Consider the following 21,899-nt stretch of genomic DNA (forward strand, 5'->3'; position numbering starts at 1 on the left):
ACCCGACGACAGGCTCACATCCTCTAGACTGTAAACTCATTGTGGGCAGGGATTGTGACTGTTTCTTGCTGCATTGTATTCTCCCAAGTGCTTAGTACAGTGCTTTGCACACAGTAAGCGCTCAATAAATACAATTGAACGAACGAACCTGGGTTTCCCGATTCCCCGGCTTGGGCCCTTTCATGCACTTTCCATTTTCTACTTCTCTCTCTTTCTGTGCGTCATGGGCTCCATATCGGAGGTTGCCCCAAGCAAAGATCGCGTTTATCTAGGGATGTCCTTCGAGCCAAAAAGTCCAATGTAGAGAAGCAGCATAATAATAATAATATTTTACTTGTACATATTTACTATTCTATGTATTTTATTTTGTTAATATGTTTTGTTTGGCTGTGTGTCTCCCCCTTCTAGACTGTGAGCCCGCTGTTGGGTAGGGACCGTCTCTATATGTTGCCTACCTGTACTTCCCAAGCGCTTAGTACAGTGCTCTGCACACAGTAAGAGCTCAATAAATGAATGAATGAATGAATGAATAATAATAATGATGGCATTTATTAAGGGCTTACTATGTGCAAAGCACTGTTCTAAGCGGTGGAGAGGTTACAAAGTGATCCGGTTGTCCGGGGGGGGGGGGGGGGGGGGGGGGTGGGGGCTCACAATCTTAATCCCCATTTGAGGTAACTGAGGCCCAGAGAAGTTAAGCAACCTGCCCAAAGTCACACAGCTGACAATTGGCGGAGCCGGGATTTGAACCCATGACCTCTGACTCCAAAGCCCGGGCTCTTTCCACTGAGCCACGCTGCTTCTCTGGTAGATAGCTTATAGGCCTGTTAGTCAGAAGAACCTGGGTTCTAATCCTGATTCCACTACTTGTCTGCTGTGTGACTTTGAGCAAGTCACTTAATTTCTCTGTGCCTCAGTTACCTCATCTGTAAAATGGAGGTTAAGAATGTGAACCCCATGTAGAACATGGACTGTGTCCAACCCGACTAGCTTATATCTACCCCAGTGCTTACCACAGTGATTGGCTATAAGCTATTAACAAATACCAAAACAAAATATTATTATTATATTATAACCATCATTTGGTTATGTATTGCTCAAGATGACCTTTGGTTGTGGTAAGGTTTCCAGGTATAGACTTGCTTAAACATCATCTTAGTTATCTTCAAAATTACTGTTTGTCCGTAGGCTTGAGTCGACAAAGTGAGACACAATCATCTTTTGTATTTTAAAGGTATTTATTGAATGCTTACTCCGTGCTAGGTGCTGTGCTAGATGTAAAAAAAACTTGCATGCCTTGTTGAGTGTGTACATTTACAAGCCAGCATCTGGATCTTTTGTTCCATTCATTCATTCATTCAATCGTATTTATTTAGCGCTTACTGTGTGCAGAGCACTGTACTAAGCGCTTGGGAAGTACAAGTTGGCAACGTATAGAGACGGTCCCTACCCAACAGCGGGCTCACAGTCTAGAAGGGGGAGAGAGACAACAAAACAAAACATATTAACAAAATAAAATAAATAAATAGAATAGTAAATATGTACAATATATATGTTCCATCCTCCAGCAAGGCTGTGGAAGATCAGTTGAACAGTCCTGGGCAGTAACTACGTAGCCCTGTTTTTCCTCAACAGCAATGAATTGGCAGGGCATCCCTTGGTCTGACCCAACTGGCCACGCCATTGCAGGAAAGGATGAATTCTACAATGTTCTGGCACGGCCGCCACTCGTAGAGTCACTCAAAATAATAATGAAGTTTGGTTCTTGTTAAATGCTTACTGTTTGCCAAGCCGGGTATTAAGTTGGTTTTTTAATGGTATTTCTCAAGCGCTTGCTATCTTGTACTTCCCAAGCACTTAGTACAGTGCTCTGCACACAGTAAGAGCTCAATAAATACGATTGATTGATTGATTGATTACTATGTGCCGGGCATTGCTCTAAGCGCTGGGATAGATACAAGGTAATCAGGTTGGACACAGTCCCTCCCTCTTGGGGCTCATAGTCTTAATAGTCATAGTCTTAATCCCGTTTTACAGATCAGGGAACTGAGGCACTGGAAAATAAAGTGACTTGCCCTGGGCCACACAGCAGACAGGTGCTGGGATAGATACAAGAGAATGAGGTTGGACACAGTCCCTGTACCTCATGGGCCTCACAATCAAAATAGGAGGGTGTCGGATTTAATTCCCCGTTTTACAGATGAGTACATTTAACAGATAAATTAAGTGATTTAACCAAGTTCACCCGGCCGACAAGTGACAGAGCTGGGATTGAGACGCAGACCTGGGTTCTTTCTACTAGGCCATTCCTGCATAGCGTTTAAATTATTGGTGGTGTTATAGCACTACCTTCTTCCCAAGATTTTTGAAATGATTTGACAATTTTAGTAGCTTCTCTGAATGTTGTGGGGGTCAGCATCCTCAGTCTTCAGAAGAAATTAAAACCTCCAAGTAGGTGGGCGACTTTGCAGAGTAGTGTTACTAAGCTGGAATATTAACTCAGAAGCTGCTGATATTCTGTCACTGCTCAAGATCTGCACTGTTTCTTTTTAGCTCCATCAATCAATCATATTTATTGATCGCTTACTGTGTACTGAGCACAGTACTAAGCGCTTGGGAGAGGATAATATAACAGAGTTGGTAGACTTGTTCCCTGCCTACAACGAGTTTACAGTCTAGAGTTAAGTCCATATCTTAACTGGCCCTGCCTCAACTGCTAGTTTTTATTTATTTATTTTTAATGGTATTCGTTAAGCACTTACTATGTGCCAGGCACTGTACTAAGCACTGGGGTAGATACAAGCTAATTATGTTAGACAGTCCATGTCCCACATGGGGTTTACAATCTTAATCCCCATTTTACAGATGAGTAACTGAGGCACAGAGAAGTTGAGTGACTAGTCCAAGGTCACACAACAGACAACTGCTATAGAATGGCTGTTGAGCACAGCACAGTTTAGAACATCACACCGCCTGCATTATTATATGCTGACTGTGTGATGTCCTTTAGGAGGCAAAAATAAACCATCATAGCAGGTGCTAATTCCACAATTCTGGTTTTCACTATTGTAGTCAAAAAAGTTGGCTTTAGTCAACAAAACTGCCCTTTGAGAAAATTTTTACATAAAGCTCTAAGTTTTACAAAAACCTCTGAGTGGCTAGGGCCAAAAAATGATCATTCTGAACAATTCCCCAAACGAGTGTAATTTTAAAATTCATCAGTGTAATCCTTCAAATGGGGCATCATAATTATTTTATCCTATTAAACTTCTATTTCTTTTATTAGTCAAGGCCATTTTAAAACGACTTTGGGATGCCAAAGTCCACGCTTTTTTCTAATAAAATGTTTCTTTTCTCTCTTCTAGAATATAACAGGGCACTGATTACATAGGAAATAGTACTACAGTTTTTCTTGCTTATCATCTCCTAGAAGTCGCTTAAACTGAAAAAGTCTCGATGGCTTTGGATCACTTCATCCTCTCACCAATTTGCTCACAAAATGGTTAGGAAAACTAAAGCATACAATTGTTTCACAACTGAAATATGTAATCTGCTTCACTGGTGTATCTCCCAGCCTCACTTGGGGATCTGAGAGGATACTTTCTTTTCTCTTTTCATGTTGGAGGAGGGAGATTCTTGAGGGGGGAGGAGGGAGTTAGGAGGTGTTAGGTTGAAACATAAAAGACTGTCTCTGCTCAGCAGAAAATGTTCTACAAAGACAAGAAAGGCAAAGAGATTGTACTGTACTTGTACAAAAAATTATATTATACTTTCCCAAGTGCTTAGTACAGTACTAGACACACAGCAAGCACTCAAGAAATGCCATTGAGTGACTGATGGATTGAAAAAGAGTCAAACAAATCATTGTTCGGAGAAAGAGTAGGGGGCTTGGGCTTCTTTTCTGCTCCCTTTCTGTCCTCTGCCTCCAAGTGGGCTTTCCTGAAGAAGCGAACTTGAGGGTTTAGGAGGACGATAGAGAAGCATTCTGTGTCATATACATATGTGTGTATTTCTAGGGCTTCTGACAAGGTTTTTTTCCCCCCTATAATAGAAATAAGAAACAAAATCGGAAGTTTTATTTGGGAGCAGAACCATTTCTTGATAAGACAGGTGAGAACTAAGTGTGCTTGAAGACACAATGATCTAAATCTGTATGAAGCCACCACATTTTAAGTATTCCCGGTAGCGGACTTCATGATCTCTTACGCGTTTCCTCTTCTCTTGGGGCCAAAGAAAAATTTTCAGCAAAAGGGCTTTATGTCCTACCAGGAGTGAAGGAGGAGAAGGTGTAAGAGCATACTAGAACATCTTAGCTCGCTCTCCCTTCCAATTCTTTGCTCCCTAGGCTCACTGGGGTGGGGCTGTAAAAACTAGGGGTTGTCCTCTCCAAATCTGTTATTAATAATAATAATAACAACAACAATTATATTTGTTAAGTGCTTACTATGTATCAATCACTGTTCTAAGCACTCGGGTTGATACAGGTTGATCAAGTCAGACACACTCCCATGTCCTACAGTCTAAGTAGGAGGGAGAATAGTCAGTTGATCATATTTATTGAGTGCTTACTGTGTGCAGAGCACTGTACTAAGCGCTTGGGAGAGGATAATGCAACAATGAACAGGCACATTCCCTGCCTACAATGAGAACAGATATTGAATCCCATTCTACAGTGGAGAAAACCAAGGCAAAGAGAAGGTAAGTGATTTGCTCAAGGTCCCTCTGTGATCTTAGCCACAAGTAAATCACAACTTTACGAACACTTTATATTATTAGAGCAAATAGGCTGACCTCAGGTTCTGCCACTCCGTTATACAACCTGATTTGTTTGCCTTTTTACCCCAGGTTTCTGCCACCCCCCAATACAACCAGTATCGTCTAATTCCTTACCCCAAGCGTCCACACAACCGATCCCGACATTCCAGCCAAACCCGGCAGGTAGGAAGAGCTCTACTTTCCCCCTCCTGACCTGGGTTGAGATTAACAATCAACACTAAATGGATCTTGAAGGAAGCACTACCCATAGTTTTTGACAGATTTTCAAGGTGGTGAAGAGGTCTCTGAGCCGACAACCAAAGGAGTGGTTGAATGGGGGAGGCCACTTCATTCAGAAATGGATGAGAGAGATAACTGATGAGTTATTGCATCTACAGTGGTACCGGTTTCCAGAGAGGACCTCACGGAATTTTAATAATAATAATAATTGTGGTATTTCATTCATTCATTCAATCGTATTTATTGAGCGCTTACTGTGTGCAGGGCACTGCACTTGGGAAGTACAAGTTGGCAACATATAGAGACGGTCCCTATCCAACAGTGGGCTCACAGTATTTGTTAAGTGCTTACTATGTGCCAAGCACTGTACTAAGCACTAGGAGAGGTAAAGATAACTAGGTCCCATTGGGGGCTCACAATCTAAGTAGGATGGAGCACCGGTGTTGAATTCCCATATTTGCAGATGAGGGAACTGAAGCACAGAGAAGATAGGTGAGTTGCCCAAGGTCACACAGCAGATACGTAGCTGAGCTGGGATTAGAAACCAGGTCCTCTGACTCTCAGGTTCCTGCTTTTTTTCACTAGGCCACATTGTTTCTTAGTGCATCCTTATAAGATGCTAAAACCAATGAAGTACTGTGAGGATTAAAAGCCTTGCTAAAATTTTCAAGGAAGTAGGTGGAATTTGTGCTCTCAGAAAAGAGAAGGCTGTTCAAATTTAGTTGGGCAAATTGTGAACTGAAATTGAATAATAACACCCGTAAGCTCCTTCAATGACTCATCATAGTACCACTCATTTATTTTATATTGTGATGTAGGCTTTGAATTATCCAGATAAAGATTAAATGACAACAATAGTAATAATAATATTTGTTAAATGCTTACTACGTGTTAAGCACTGTTTTAAGCACTGGGGTAATTAAAAGATAATCAGGTCAGACACGGTCCCTGTTCCACCTGGGGCTCACAGTCTTAGTTGTAGGGAGAACAGGTTTTGAATTCCCATTTTACAGATGAGTAAACTGAGGTGGAGCTGGAATTTAGAACCCAAGTCTTCTAACTCCAAGGCCTGTGCTCTTTCCACTAGGTCACACTGCTTCCTAGTTACAATAGTGAAGTGATTACACAAAAATAACACAAAGGATTTCGTACTACATTTCCAGAGAGTCTAGACTGGGCCATAATTCCGAACGTTTAAGTCTCTGGGAAAATGCACCCTATGATACAACCACATCATCCAGAGTGTGAGCTCCTTGAAGGCAGGAATTGTGATTTTCAATTATATCGTACTCTTGCAAGTGTTCAGTACATCTTTCTGCACATAGAAAGTGTTCAATAAATACCATTGCTTGAATTCAAGGAACATAACCTGGTGTGCCTCCAACTGCAGCCATTAGCCAACGGATAGACCTAAATGCCCTTGAGGATAGGGTGAATGGTCTGATAGGGTGGAAAGCCATTGCTGGGTAGGGACCGTCTCTATCTGTTGCCGAATTGTACTTTCCAAGCACACAGTAAGCGCTCAATAAATACGATTGAATGAATGAATGAACTAACAAATATGACCCGAGTAAATTCGATCAATCAGCATGAGCTGGGGTTCTCTGTCCCTTTTCCTTTTTTTCAAGAGGGTGGGGCTGTGCTCAGTGGGAAGCCCCCTGTCACTTTCAAATAATCTTTATCATGTATGTATGCGTAATTTTTTAAATTCATATTAATGTCTGCCTCACTCTGTAGACTGTAAGCTCATTGTGGGCAGGGGATGTGTCTGTTCATTGTTGTATTGTACTCTCCCAAGAGCTTAGTACAGTGTTCTGCATACAGTAAGCCCTCAATAAATGCGATAGACTGGCTAACTGAAATTGACTACCTCTGTGCCAGCTGGAAGCCTAAATATCTGTTCAAACACTATTCCCTCTTAAGGATCCTCATCTGATCAGCTCTCTGCCTGGTTTATTGGATCACCTGAAAAAGTTCACCCTACATTTATGGTTCATTTTTGAGATGACTGCTTCAGTTTAGTTTTGGAAAGAAAAGCCCTCAATAAATGCAATAGACTGGCTAACTGAAATTGACTACCTATGTGCCAGCTGGAAGCCTAAATATCTGTTCAACCACTATTCCCTCTTAAGGATCCTCATCTGATCAGCTCTCTGCCTGGTTTATTGGATCACCTGAAAAAGTTCACCCTACATTTACGGTTCATTTTTTAGATGACTGCTTCAGTTTAGTTTTGGAAAGAAAAAAAAAGTTTTCTTCTGTCTTCCAGTTCAGGATAATAATAATGGTGGTATTTGTTAAGCGTTTACTATATGCAAAGCACTGTTCTAAGCGCTGGGGGGGGGATACAAGGTGATCAGGTTGTCCCACTTGGGGCTCACAGCCTTAATCCCCCTTTTGCAGATGAAGCAAGTCCCTGATTTGTAGACCCTGGAGAGCAAATTAGGATGATTGAACAAGTTTATTTTCCTTTCTTTAAAAACGGCATCCAAAATTCTTGAGCTTAACTATTTTACTCTGTGTCTTTTAATATCGACAGGATGGTGAGTTGGTACGCACTAAAGGAAGTGTTCTTGGGGAGAAGAGTGAACTAGAAATTCAGCCCCAAGAAGACTTCCCTGAAAGGTATTGTATTTGTACCTGCCTTGCTTTATATATGCATTATATATATATATATATATATATATGTATATACACACATATATATACATATATATGTATATATATATGTATACACACATATATATGCATGTATATATACACACACGTACACATATATATTTGTTCTCTGCTAATAAGTAGAATAAAGGAAACTCAAATCCATGGTAGTGCTCATATTTTCCAGTTTTTTTCTGATGAGGCCATCAGAGGGTACTGTGGGCCTACTGTCGTGACTCAAGGCAGAAAACATTTTTTTTTTTTTCCAAAACTACCCTCTACTGTGACTCGTGGCAGGGAAGAATGGAAGGCTGCACCTTAGGAGCCGAAGGGGAGGCTAGTACTAGGAGAGACAGGCAGCTGCGGTTCTAGTCTGTTCCTAAAATGCAGGATTTAAAAAAGTCTGAATGATACAAATTGCCTCTTAGCGTAGTCCCAAATTCTGGCAATTGCCCAACCTTTCAGCTCTGAAACTACAGTCAGCCCGAGCTGTAGCTTTGGACCGAGAGGTTTAAGTGAAACTTGATTTCTTAGGAAGTGGAAGACCTTAGAGTTTTCTAATGTATGTATTTTTTATGTAATTCCCCTGTAATAGTGTACCATTTAACCACTTTCAACTAGTTTTATATGCGTTTTATAATAATGCATTTTAAAATGACTGTATGCTGACTCCCTTTTTGCATCCATACTATTAATCTTTGGGTCTGGGAGAATGCATAGAGAAATGAATTAGCTAATTTCAGGGCATAAATCAGTCAGTGGTGTTTCTTCAGTGCGTATTTCAGGCAGCACACTGAGAATATACTGAAAGAATGCAAACTCTATTGTATTCTCCAAGCATTTGGTACAGTGCTCTGTACATAGTAAGTGCTCAATAAATACCACTGATTAATTGATTAAAAAAGACATGGTCCCTGCCCTCAAGGAGCTTAAAATCTTATCAGTTGGTTCAAAGGATATACACATGAACTGAAAAGAAACTGCATGGGGACTCAATTCTGCTTGCAAGAACAGTGACTTAGGAGTAGGGAAATCATACAGAAACCAGAAATTCAGTTATTTTCAAGGTCGTACCTAGACTAGGGAGGGTCTGAAAATACCGTAATGATTCTTCATGGCACTCAGGCCATATAGCTGTATAGCTATAAAATGGAGTTCGGAACCACATAAATAATTTATTGCACTTGGATCCTTTTCTTTATATTCTTTGTATAGCCCAAAAAGACATTTTTCAGGAACTTCAGAAGTGGGAAAAAAGCATTATAATACTCTTCAGAATTACCCAGTGAACAACATGGCAATAGGTAAGAAAACCCCCAGATTTTTGTAGAAGAAATAGGGATTAAGACCAAATATAGAAATGTAATATTTAATTAGTTTTCCCAGGAACAACCCTCCTTACACCACCTAGCCCTTCCTCCTTTCCTACATCCTTTTCTTGTTAGATGTTGTCATTATAATTACTTCTGCCCCACGAATTATTTTCATAAATAACCAAATTATTTTCAACCCTTGATCGGGAGAGGGGAATGACTAGGACCCAAACAGGTGGTAGGGAGAATGAGGAGCAAACTGCCTGGATAGAAAAGAAGAAAGGACGTTTCTTGTTTTCCGATCCAGTAGTTTGCTAAACTAAACAATTCTTTTGTTCCTGCATTTATATGTAATTGCAAATACTGATTAATTTGTATCTACCCTCTCCTCTAGACTGTGAGCTTGTTATAGGCAGGGAACATGTCTGCTAATTGTGTTGTATTGTACGTTACCAAGTATTTAGTATAATGCTTTTTCCATAGTAAGCGCTCAATAAGTATGATTGATTGATTGATATATCTACCCCAGCACTTAGAACAGCGCTGGACAAATAGTAACTGCCTAACAAAAACCACAATTAATTAGTAGTAGTAAGCGTATTAAGCGCTTACTGTTTGCAGAGCACTGTATTACGTACTGGGAAAGAATACACGGGTGGGAATTAGAAATGGTCTCTGCCATTATGGGATTCACCATTTAAGAGTATATTGGTGGGGCGAAGGGACTGGATTCAGACACATTAGGGATGATGAAACATTAAAACACATTAAAGACAAATAAAATAAAAGCAAGAGCAGAAGGGTACTGTGACTAGAGGAGAAAAATTTCATATATATATGACTTTTAAGGGTATTTGCTAAACTCTTATTGTGTGCCAGGCACTGCACTAAGTGCTAGGGTAGATACAAATTAATCAGGTTGGGCGCAGTCCATGTCTCACACGGGGCTGACAGTCTTAATCCCTAATTTACAGATGAGGTGACGGAGGCACAGAGAAGTAAAGTAACTTGCCCAAAGTCACACAGTAGACAAGTGGCAGATCCGGGATTTGAACACAGATCCTCTAACTCCCAGGTCTGTGCTCTAACCACTAAGCCACGCTGCTTCTCTTTATACGGACAAAGAAAGCCATTTTCTTATGGAGAGAAAACTATTTTCACCCCTCCATCCTGAAAAATTGTCTTTTATTCGTACTCTTTTGTTCCTATTTTTTAGCCGGTGCCTCAAGCATGACAGAACATCCTCTCCAACCCTTCAGTTCCTTAGTTTTTTAAAAAAATGTTCCTATTTTTTAGCCGGTGCCTCAAGCATGACAGAACATCCTCTCCAACCCTTCAGTTCCTTAGTTTTTAAAAAAGGCTTTGGTGTGGAATTTGGTCAACTGCTGTTGGAAAAATCTATCCAGTTTATGTCAGTTGCTCTCTAACATATAAATAAGCAATATAAGCTCATTTAACTCTTTAAAGAACCCCTGGCAGATCAGTGAGGCACACTTTTCCTTCATAAAAACGCACTTTTCATTTCTTCCAACAGACTAACTGCCTAAATGCTCACTGATCCTAAACTTAATTAAAAGTTTCACCAGTTTACAGGTACTCCCTGGCCTGTGGTCTCCACAGAAACCTGTCTTATAATCAGGAGGTACAATGGTAATCTTTTAGACTGTGAGCCCACTGTGGGGTAGGGGCTGTCTCTATATGTTGCCAACTTGTACTTCCCAAGCGCTTAGTACAGTGCTCTGCACACAGCACTCAATAAATACGATTGATTGATTGATTGATTGATCTGCCATTCATCCAGTTCAGTGGCCACAACTACTTCCTTGTCAAGTCCCTCCAGACTTGGCTGTAGTTTATTTACAGATATCTTTCATCGCTTGTGTGACTAAGTTTCAAATTTAGTTCTGGTTTCTTTTTCAGTAATTGACTTTGGGACAGATTATTCATACCTCCCCTCGCGTCAAGTAATTATGTTGTGATCACCTTCACAGAGTTACGCTCCTGCACCTAGTCTCGCCCACTTCCTGGAATTAAATCTGTAGCTACAAGTTAATCAGGTCAATCAATCAATCCATCCTGTTTATTGAGTGCTTACTGGGTGGAGAGCACTGTACTACACACTTGGGAGAGTACAATATAACCAATGTTTCCCTGCACACAACAACCTTACAGTCTAGAGGGTCTGTTGGACACAGTCCCTTGTCCCACGGGGTGGGGGTCGCAGTCTAAGAAGGAAAGAGAACAGATATTGAATCCCCATTTTGCAGTTGAGGAAACTGAGGCACAGAGAAGTGAAGTGATCTGCCCAAGATCACACAGCAGGAAAGCGGCAGAGGCCGGATGGGCTGGGCTGCCATTTCCTCATCTCTAAAAATGGAAATTATATGGTAATAGCTCCCTCTCCTTACCTCACAAGGAGGTCCGAGATCTTTCCCCTAGACTGTGAGCCCCCGTGGGACAACCTGATCACCTTGTAACCTCCCCAGCGCTTAGAACAGTGCTTTGCACATAGTAAGCGCTTAATAAATGCCATTATTATTAGACCATGCAGGTTCCTGACATAATAATAATTTTGGTATTTGTTAAGCGCTTTGTGCCAAGCACTGTTGTAAGCACGGGGGAGGATACAAGGTGATCAGGTTGTCCCATGTAGGACTCACAATCTTAATCCCCATTTTACAGATGAGGGAACTGAGGCCCGGAGAAGTGAAGTGACTGGCCCAAAGTCACACAGCTGACAAGCGGCGGAGCCGGGATTTGAACCCATGACCTCTGACTCCCAAGCCCGGGCTCTTTCCACTGAGCCACGCTGCTTCTCTGACATGATCTGGAAGGATAAATGAGACTCAGTCCTGTCCCCTCAGGGGGCTCCCAGTCTAGAAGCGGGGACAGACAGGAGAGAAAAGATTTGAGTACATAAAGATACAAAGGCAAGGATAAATGCCATCAGAACAGCAGAAGGTTCCAGTTGAAAGGGCTGTTATTTAGGGCCAAGCAGGGTCCTCCAGGGTCCATCATCATCATCATCAATCATATTTATTGAGCACTTACCGTGTGCAGAGCACTGGACTAAGCGCTTGGGAAGTACAAGTTGGCAACATATAGAGACAGTCCCTACCCAGCAGTGGGCTCACAGTCTAAAAGGGGGAGACAGAGAAGAAAACCAAACATACTAACAAAATAAAATAAATAGAATAGATATGTACAAGTAAAATAAATAAATAAAAAAATAGAGTAATAAATATGTACAAACACATATACATATATACAGGTCCAGTAATCACAACTGCCACAGTCTTTACAACATTCTGAATTTTGAGGGAGACACACTGCCGCTGCAAATGTCCTTCCTACCTAGCGCAGGTGAGGCCGCGTCCTGAAGACTCGGCTGTGTCAGCTGTGTGACTCTGGGCAAGTCACTTCACTTCTCTGGGCCTCAGTTCCCTCATCTGTAAAATGGGGATTAAGACCGTGAGCCCCCCCCCCGTGGGACAACCCGATCACCTTGTAACCTCCCCAGCGCTTAGCTTTGCACATAGTAAGCGCTTAATAAATGCCATCATTATTATTATTATTGTTATTGAAGAGACGCAGGGGGGTCCGCCGGGGCCGAAGGGTCAAAGCCGCTTGATGCCGGCCACATTTTTCATCCCAGGAAGCTAGATTAGTGGACCAGGTTGGGAAGCGAGGCTGTGGTTGTGTTACATGACTGCGTTGGTTGTCCGATCCCATTTTGGATTTGATCTGCTTCAATACTGTGCCCTGTTGACCATCCCCATCACAACGTGGTTCAGTGGAAAAGAGCACGGCCTTTGGAGTCAGAGGTCATGGGTTCGAATCCCGGCTCCGCCAATTGTCAGCTGTGTGACTTTGGGCAAGTCACTTAACTTCTCTGGGCCTCAGTTACCTCATCTTTAAAATGGGGATTAAGACTGTGAGCCCCACGTGGGACAACCTGATCACCTTGTGACCTCCCCAGCGCTTAGAACAGTGCTTTGCACATAGTAAGCGCTTAATAAATGCCATCAAAACCAAAAACAGCTACGAGGGAGGAAGGGATTCTAATTCTTCCTTCTTCCTTTTGGGTGAAAAATCACCTCAGGGTTGGGGAAAAGCAAAAAGGGAGGTGACCGAGCAGCTAGCAGGCTTCCCTTATCGGCAGGACCATTCTGTGCTGGATTTTTTTCCCTTTTACACTTCACCCTCTTTTCTTGGTCTCTTTTGGTTTCCCAACTCAATTAATCCAAGGCACTAACTGAAAAAAAAAAAGATGGTCAATGGTCGGGTGGCTTTTCAGTTACATTTTTCCCTCCACAGATTACATATCAATCGATGAGCTGAAGAAATTCCAAGGGGATCTGCATGACTTCATTCCTGGAACCTCAGGATATGTGGCGTATATTCTAGATGAAGTGGACAATTTCTCCATCCTAAAAAACAAACTAAAGAAAAAATGATCAGTTCTTCTAATTGGAAATGTACCTCGAGCTTCCTGAAAAGCAGCCTGTAGAATATCCCCCTTTTTTCAAGCCACGGGAAAGAGTTCAGATTTGGAAGTCAAAATTAAAGAAAAAATGATCAGTTATTCTAATTGAAAATGTACCTCGAGCTTCCTGAAAAGCATCCTGTAGAATATCCCCCTTTTTTCAAGCCACGGGAAAGAGTTCAGATTTGGAATTCAAAAGATCTGAGATCTAGTTCCAGCTCTACTCCTGGCCCGCTGTGTGGCCTTGGGAAAGTCACTTAATCTTTCTGGGCTGCCATTTCCTCATCTGTAAAAATGGAAATTATATGGAGATAGCTGCCTCTCCTTACCTCACAAGGATGTTGTGAAGCCAACGAGAGGAAAAATGAAAAAAACTATAGAAACTCAAAGTACAATTCTTCTTATTAAGAATTCTTATTATTATTATTACCTAGCCCCCATATTATGATATGGCTATGAGATAGACGTTAGCCTTTAGGACACTTAGATGATGAATTTTGGGGTGGGTTCTGTAGCCCTAATTCAGCACTCATCAAATGATTCCTCAGGGCCCTGTTATTGCGGAGGGATTGCGATTAAAACAAACATTCCTTTTTAAGGCTGGTACTTTGCTCTTTCTTTGTCTAAACACTCCTTTGCACCTAAAAATTCTATTTATATTGAATGTTTTCCAAGTTCACAAGTTCCACATTACTACTGCACAGTAATTGTTAGTAATTCTGAGTGGAATTGCATCTTGTTTAGAAATTGGGGGAAGCTGGGGATCTGAATAACCGTTTCAGACTTTAAAATATTAAGTGATATTGTTCCTTAACAGCTGAGAAATTGTTGTGGTATGTTTTGGTATGTTATGGTATATTTTAGTAATTTGCCTTTCCTGGGCTGTTTTGTTGCTTTGTGAGAATAAACACAGCCTATTTCTAATAATCCAACCGCAATTATTCAAATTTAGAGGGTGCGCTTAGTGACCCTTCAGCAGTGTCTTTCAAAGTTTTGGAAGTTTGGTTGTATGATTGGGATGGGGGAGTTCAGGCCTATCATTCAATTCACTGTGATTTGTAAATAGCTTACCAGTCATTTTTCTGTGTTATCATTCCTTGTGAAATTTGAAAAAGATCATGGTGATGGGGGAGTTCAGGCCTATCATTCAATTCACTGTGATTTGTAAATAGCCTACCAGTCATTTTTCTGTGTTATCATTCCTTGTGAAATTTGAAAAAGGATCATGGTGTGGTTATCTCCACACCATGGAGATGGTGGAGAAGCAGCGTGGCTCGGTGGAAAGAGCCCGGGCTTTGGAGTCACAGGTCATGGGTTCAAATCCCAGCTCCGCCAATCGTCAGCTGTGTAACTTTGGGCAAGTCACTTCACTTCTCTGGGCCTCAGTTACCTCATCTGTAAAATGGGGATTAAAGTGGGACAACCTGATCACCTTGTAACCTCCCCAGCGCTTAGAACAGTGCTTTGCATGTAGTAAGCGCTTAATAAATGCCATTATTATTATTATCTCCAGTTTACAGAAAACTGGAGGAAGAGGGAGGGAAAGAGGGAGGGAAAGAGGGAGAGAAAGAGGGAGAGAGAGGTTGAAAGGAACCCCACCTCCATATTCATTTTCTTGCCACATCTCAGTAGCTGAATTTGGTTCAAACACAGTCGGAGTTGGGAACTTTTCAGTTAACAGTATTTATTAAGTAATTAAATACCACAATTATTATTAGCAGACAAGTGGCAGAGCTGGAATTAGAACTCAGATCCTTTTGGCTCCCGAGTCCGTGCTCTATCCACTAGACCAAAATGCTACTTTGAGGGGGGAATTCTGCAGCCCAGGCTGGTGTTGGCTGTTACTGCTGCTTCAGAGCCATTCATTCATTCAATCGTATTTATTGAGCGCTTACTGTGTGCAGAGCACTGTACTAAGGGCTTAGGAAGTACAAGTTGGCAACATATAGAGACGGCCCCTACCCAACAGTGGGCTCACAGTCGCTCACAGCCAACCCGGAGCAGCGTGGCTCAGTGGAAAGAGCACGGGCTTTGGAGTCAGAGGTCATGGGTTCAAATCCTGCCTCCACCAATTGTCAGCTGTGTGTCTGGGCAAGTTGCTTAACTTCTCTGTGCCTCAGTTCCCTCATCTTTAAAATGGGGATTAAGACTGTGAGCCCCCCGTGGGACAACCTGATCACCTTGTAACCTCCCCAGTGCTTAGAACAGTCTTTGCACATAGTAAGCACTTAATAAATATTATTATTATTATTATTAGCCTCTATGCCTCAGTTCCGTCATCCGTAAAATGGGGATTAAGACTGTGAGCCCCCTGTGGATCAACCTGATCACCTTGTAACCTCCCCAGCGCTTAGAACAGTGCTTTGCACATAGTAAGTGCTTCATAAATGCCATTATTATTATTAATAACCTCTATGCCTCAGTTTCCTCATCTGTAAAACGGGGATTAAGACTGTGAGCCCCCTGTGGGACAACCTGATCACCTTGTAACCTCCGCAGCAATTAGAACAGTGCTTTCAGCACTTAGAACAGTGCTTTGCACATAGTAAGCGCTTAAGCACAGAGAAGCAGCATGGCTCCGTGGAAAGAGCCCGGGCTTTGGAGTAAGAGGTCATGGGTTCAAATCCCGACTCCGCCACTTGTCAGCTGGGTGACTTTGGGCAAGTCACTTCACTTCTCTGGGCCTCAGTTCCCTCATCTGTAAAATGGGGATGAAGACTGTGAGCCCCCCGTGGGACAACCTGGTCACCTTATAACCTCCCCAGCGCTTAGAACAGTGCTTTGCACATAGTAAGCGCTTAATAAATGTCATTATTATTATGATTATTATTAAGGCTCCTCCAGGAGGCCTTCCCAGACTGAGCCCCCTCCTTCCTCTCCCCCTCCTCCCCCTCTCCACCCCCCCGCCTTACCTCCTTCCCTTCCCCACAGCACCTGTATATATGTATATATGTTTGTACGGATTTATTACTCTATTTATTTATTTATTTTACTGGTACATATCTATTCTAATTATTTTATTTTGTTAATATGTTTGGTTTTGTTTCTCCGTCTCCCCTTTCTAGACTGTGAGCCCGCTGGTGGGTAGGGACCGTCTCTAGATGTTGCCAACTTGGACTTCCCAGGCGCTTAGTCCAGTGCTCTGCACATAGTAAGCGCTCAATAAATACGATTGATGGTGATGATGATGATATGTATAGATGTTTGTACGGCTTTATTACTCTATTTATTTATTTTACTTGTACATATCTATTCTATTTATTTTGTTTTGTTAATATGCTTTGTTTTGTTCTCTGTCTCCCCCTTCTAGCCTGTGAGCCCACTGTTGGGTAGGGACCGTCTCTAGATGTTGCCAACTTGGACTTCCCAAGAGCTTAGTCCAGTGCTCTGCACACAGTAAGCGCTCAATAAATACGATTGATTGATTGATTGATTGATTAATAAATGCCATTTAAAAAAAATCGGGAGCTTGGGTCGCTTGGGTCACAGCAAAATTGCTGCAGTTGCAGCTCCTGGACACGAGAGGGGGCTGTTCGGCCACCCAGGGGACCCGCCTTCCCTTTCATCGCCGGCAGAGGGCGCCAGCAGCCGTGCTCCTCCACTCCTTCCAGTAAACCACAATAATCAATCACTCAATCAATCAATCAATCGTATTTATTGAGAGCTTACTGTGTGCAGAACACTGTACTAAGCGCTTGGGAAGTACAAGTTGGCAACATATAGAGACAGTCCCTACCCAATAATAAATAAATAAATAATGATGGCATTTATTAAGCGCTCACTATGTGCAAAGCACTGTTCTAAGCGCTGGGGAGGTGACAAGGCGATCAAGTTGTTGTCCCACGGGGGGGGCTCACCGTCTTAATCCCCATTTTTACAGATGGGGTAACTGAGGCACAGAGAAGTTAATAATAATAATAATAATGACGGCATTTGTTAAGCGCTCACTATGTGCCAAGCACTGTTCTAAGCGCTGGGGGGATATAACGTGATCAGGTTGTCCCACGGGGGGCTCACAGTCAATTCCCATTTTACAGATGAGGTAACTGAGGCTCAGAGAAGTGAAGTGACTTGCCCAAAGTCACACAGCCGACAGTTGGCGGAGCGGGATTTGAACCCATGGCCTCTGACTCCAAAGCCCGTGCTCTTTCCATTGAGCCACGCTGCTTCCTCACAATGCTTCCACAATAATAATAATTAATAATGATGGCATTTATTAAGCGCTTACTAGGTGCAAAGCACTGTTCTAAGCGCTGCGGAAGTTACAAGGAGATCAGGTTGTCCCATGGGGGGGTCACAGTCTTAATCCCCCTTTTACAGATGAGGGAACTGAGGCACAGAGAAGTGAAGTGACTTGCCCAAAGTCACACAGTTGACAATTGGCGGAGCCGGAATTCGAACCCATGACCCCCCACTCCAAAGTCCCTGCTCTTTCCACTGAGCCAGGCTGCTTCACGCCCACCATCAGCAGCCCTGCTTGAATAATAATAATAATAATAATAATAATAATAATAATAATAATAATAATAGCATTTATTAAGTGCTTACTATGTGCAAAGCACTGTTCTAAGCACTGGGATCAGGGACCCCACCTTGGAAAAAAGGTCTGGGATGTTCTGCTGGTTTGGGAGAGTCTGTCATATTTATTGAGTGCTTACTGTTCATTCATTCATTCATTCATTCATTCAATCGTATTTATTGAGCGCTTACTGTGTGCAGAGCACTGTACTAAGCGCTTGGGAATTACTGTGTTCAGAGCACTGTTCTAAGCGCTCGGGAAAGTACAGTACGATGATATGACAGACACATTCCCTGCCCACAACGAGCTTGCTTGAAGCAGCGAGCAACGAGAAGCAGCGTGGCTCAGTGGAAAGAGCCCGGGCTTTGGAGTCAGAGGTCATGGGTTCAAATCCTGGCTCCGCCAACTGTCCGCTGTGTGACTTTGGCCAAGTCACTTCACTTCTCTGGGCCTCAGTTCCCTCATCTGTCAAATGGGGATGAAGACTGTGAGCCCCCCGTGGGACAACCTGATCGCCTTGTAACCTCCCCAGCGCTTAGAACGGTGCTTTGCACATGGTAAGCACTTAATAAATGCCGTCCTTATTTATTATTATTATTGTGGAAGCATTGTGATCACCTTGTAACCTCCCCAGCGCTTAGAACGGTGCTTTGCACATGGTAAGCGCTTAATAAATGCCATCATTATTTATTATTAGTATTGTGGAAGCATTGTGATCTTTGTAACCACCCCAGCGCTTAGAACAGTGCTTTGCACATGGTAAGTGCTTAATAATTGCCACTATTATTATTATTATTATGGTCTAGGGGGGAGACAGGCATTAATAGAAATAAAATTACAGATGTGGACGTAGGTGCGGTGGGGCTGGGAGTGGGGATGAGTAGAGGGAGCAAGTCAGGGGGATGCGGAAGGGAGTGGGAGAAGAGGAAAGGAGGGCTTAGTCAGGGAAGGCCTCTCGGAGGAGACGGGCCCTCCTTTTAGACTGTCAGTCCACTGTTGGGTAGGGACTGTCTCTCTATGTTGCCAATTTGTACTTCCCAAGCGCTTAGTCCAGTGCTCTGCACATAGTAAGCGCTCAATAAATACGACTGATGATGAATAAGGCTTTGAAAGCGGGGAGAGTCGTTGTCCGTCGGATATGAGGAGGGAAGGCATTCCAGGCCGGAGGCGGGACGTGGCGGAGAGGTCAGCAGCAAGATAGATGAGATCAAGATCCAGTGAGAAGGTCAGCGTTAGAAGAGTGAAGCGTGCGGGCCGGGTCGTAGCGGTAGAGAAGCCGCGTGGCTCAGTGGAAAGAGCCCGGCCTTTGGAGTCAGAGGTCATGGGTTCAAATCCCGGCTCTGCCACTTGTCAGCTGTGCGACTTCGGGCAAGTCACTTCAATCAATCAATCAATCAATCAATCGTATTTGTTGAGCGCTTACTGTGTGCAGAGCACTGTACTAAGCGCTTGGGAAGTACGTCAATCAATCAATCAATCGTATTTATTGAGCGCTTACCATGTGCAGAGCACTGGACTATGCGCTTGGGAAGTCCAAGTTGGCAACATAGAGAGACGGTCCCTACCCAACAGTGGGCTCACAGTCTAAAAGGGGGGAGACAGAGGACAAAACCAAACGCATTAACAAAATAAAATAAATAGAATAGATATGTACAAGATGAATAAATAAATAATAAGAGTAATAAATCTGTACAAACATATACCGAGAGGCAGGAGGGGAAGGGGCCGGAAAGGTGGGTGAAAGGGGAGGAGGCCCAGGTCAGGCCCGGCCCTCACTTCACTTCTCTGAGCCTCTGTTACCTCATCTGTAAAATGGGGATGAAGACTGTGAGCCCCCCCGTGGGACAACCTGATCACCTTGTAACCTCCCCAGCGCTTAGAACAGTGCTTGGCACATAGTAAGTGCTTAATAAATGTCATCATTATTATTAGTAGTAGTGAGTAGTGAGGAGAGAGCCCACTGTTGGGTGGGGAACGTCTCTCTATGTTGCCAACTTGGACTTCCCAAGCGCTTAGTCCAGTGCTCTGCACACAGTAAGCGCTCAATAAATACGACTGATTGATTGAGAGACAGGAGGGGTCGAAATTCATTCATTCGTTCATTCAATCGTATTTATTGAGCGCTTACTGTGTGCAGAGCACTGGACTAAGCGCTTGGGAAGTCCAAGTTGGCCACACAGAGAGACGGTCCCTACCCAACAACGGGCTCACGGTCTAGAAGGGGGAGACAGAGATCAATACAAAACATATTAACAAAATAAAATAAATAGAATAGATATGTACAAGTAAAATAAATAGAGTAATAAATCCGTACAAACATCTATACATATATACAGGTGCTGTGGGGAAGGGAAGGAGGTAAGATGAGGGGGATGGAGAGGGGGATGAGGGGGAGAGGAAGGAGGGGGCTCAGTGTGGGAAGGCCTCCTGGAGGAGGTGAGCTCTCAGCAGGGCCTTGAAGGGCCAGATGAGGTAACTGAGGCACAGAGAAGTGAAGTGACTTCCCCCAAGTCACCCAGCTGACAATTGGCGTAGCTGGGGTTTGAACCCATGACCTGTGGCACTAAAGCCCGGGCTCTTTCCACCGAGCCACGCTGCTTCTCTAATGAACGAATAAGTGGCCGAGGCAGGATTAGAACCCAGTTCCTTCTGATTCCCAGGTCTGCGCACTATCCACTAGGCCATGCTGCCATGCTTGGGCCTTTGTGTTGTATGAAAGGAGAGGAGGTTAGCACTCCCCTTGAGAAGGATGGGAGAGCTCCTAGTCCCACAGCACCTGTATATATGTATATATTTTTGTACATATTTATTACTCTATTTATTTATTTATTCATTTTACTTGTACCTATCTATTCTATTTATTTTATTTTGTTAGTATGTTTGGTTTTGTTCTCCGTCTCCCCCTTTTAGACTGTGAGCCCGCTGTTGGGTAGGGACCGTCTCTCTATGTTGCCAACTTGGATTGAATGAATGAATGAATGAATTTCAACCCCTCCTACCTCTCAATCAATCAATCGTATTTATTGAGCGCTCACCGTGGGCTGTTGGGTAGGGACCGTCTCTAGATGTTGCCAATTTGGACTTCCCAAGCGCTTAGTACAGTGTCTGCACATAGTAAGCGCTCAATAAATACGATTGATGATGATGATGATGATGATGACCTGTACAACGCATATATGGTTAAGGCACTGCCACCCCGAAGTGGGTTTTTTCTGTGAGCCCACCGTTGGGTAGGGACCATCTCTATATGTTGCCAACTTGGACTTCCCAAGCGCTTAGTACAGTGCTCTGCTCACAGTAAGCGCTCAATAAATACGATGGAATGAATGAATTTGCTCGCTAGGCCTGGAATTTGGCCCTCCCTCACTGGCTGTTGTGGGGCCCGGGGCAGTCCCCAGAGAATTGACCCACACACCCGTCCCGTGTGTCACCTGGGGCCATGGATCATCATCAATCGTATTTACTGAGCGCTTACTATGTGCAGAGCACTGTACTAAGCGCTTGGGAAGTACAAATTGGCAACATATAGAGACAGTCCCTACCCAACAGTGGGCTCACAGTCTAAAAGATCCTCAATTTGGTGCCTTGGAAGGGCCTCTCACCACCCCCTGCCATATTTTTGAGCCCGCGTTCCAACCCGAGCACCCTACCGGGCCCCAGCTCTGGAGTCGAAGGTCGTGGGTTCGAATCCCGGCTCTGCCAATTGTCCGCTGTGTGACTCTGGGCAAGTCACTTCACTTCTCCGGGCCTCAGTTCCCTCCTCTGGGAAATGGGGATGGTGAGCCCCCTGTGGGACAACCTGGTCACCTTGTAACCTCCCCAGCGCTTAGAACAGTGCTTTGCACATAGTAAGCGCCTCATAAATGCCACTCTTATACCGGAGAAGCAGTGTGGCTCAGTGGAAAGAGCCCGGGCTTTGGAGTCAGAG

The 21,899-nt window shown here is 43.4% G+C and overlaps 1 protein-coding gene and 1 pseudogene across 1 annotated transcript; both read left to right on the plus strand.

Annotated features, from left to right (window-relative positions):
• The first annotated feature begins 3,406 nt into the window (after positions 1-3,406).
• On the plus strand, positions 3,407-13,715 carry TERB2 (telomere repeat binding bouquet formation protein 2). The gene is made up of 6 exons (XM_038750233.1): positions 3,407-3,502; positions 4,052-4,110; positions 4,846-4,938; positions 7,535-7,620; positions 8,869-8,957; positions 13,284-13,715. The coding sequence occupies exons 1-6, from the start codon at positions 3,457-3,459 to the stop codon at positions 13,421-13,423; spliced, it is 513 nt and encodes a 170-aa protein (XP_038606161.1). The 5' UTR covers positions 3,407-3,456; the 3' UTR covers positions 13,424-13,715.
• Positions 13,716-20,676: 6,961 nt separating this feature from the next.
• On the plus strand, positions 20,677-20,791 carry LOC119931932 (annotated as a pseudogene).
• The last annotated feature ends 1,108 nt before the right edge of the window (positions 20,792-21,899 follow it).

The sequence above is a fragment of the Tachyglossus aculeatus genome, chromosome 8 (assembly GCF_015852505.1).
Source record: "Tachyglossus aculeatus isolate mTacAcu1 chromosome 8, mTacAcu1.pri, whole genome shotgun sequence".
NCBI classification, from domain to species: Eukaryota; Metazoa; Chordata; class Mammalia; order Monotremata; family Tachyglossidae; genus Tachyglossus; species Tachyglossus aculeatus.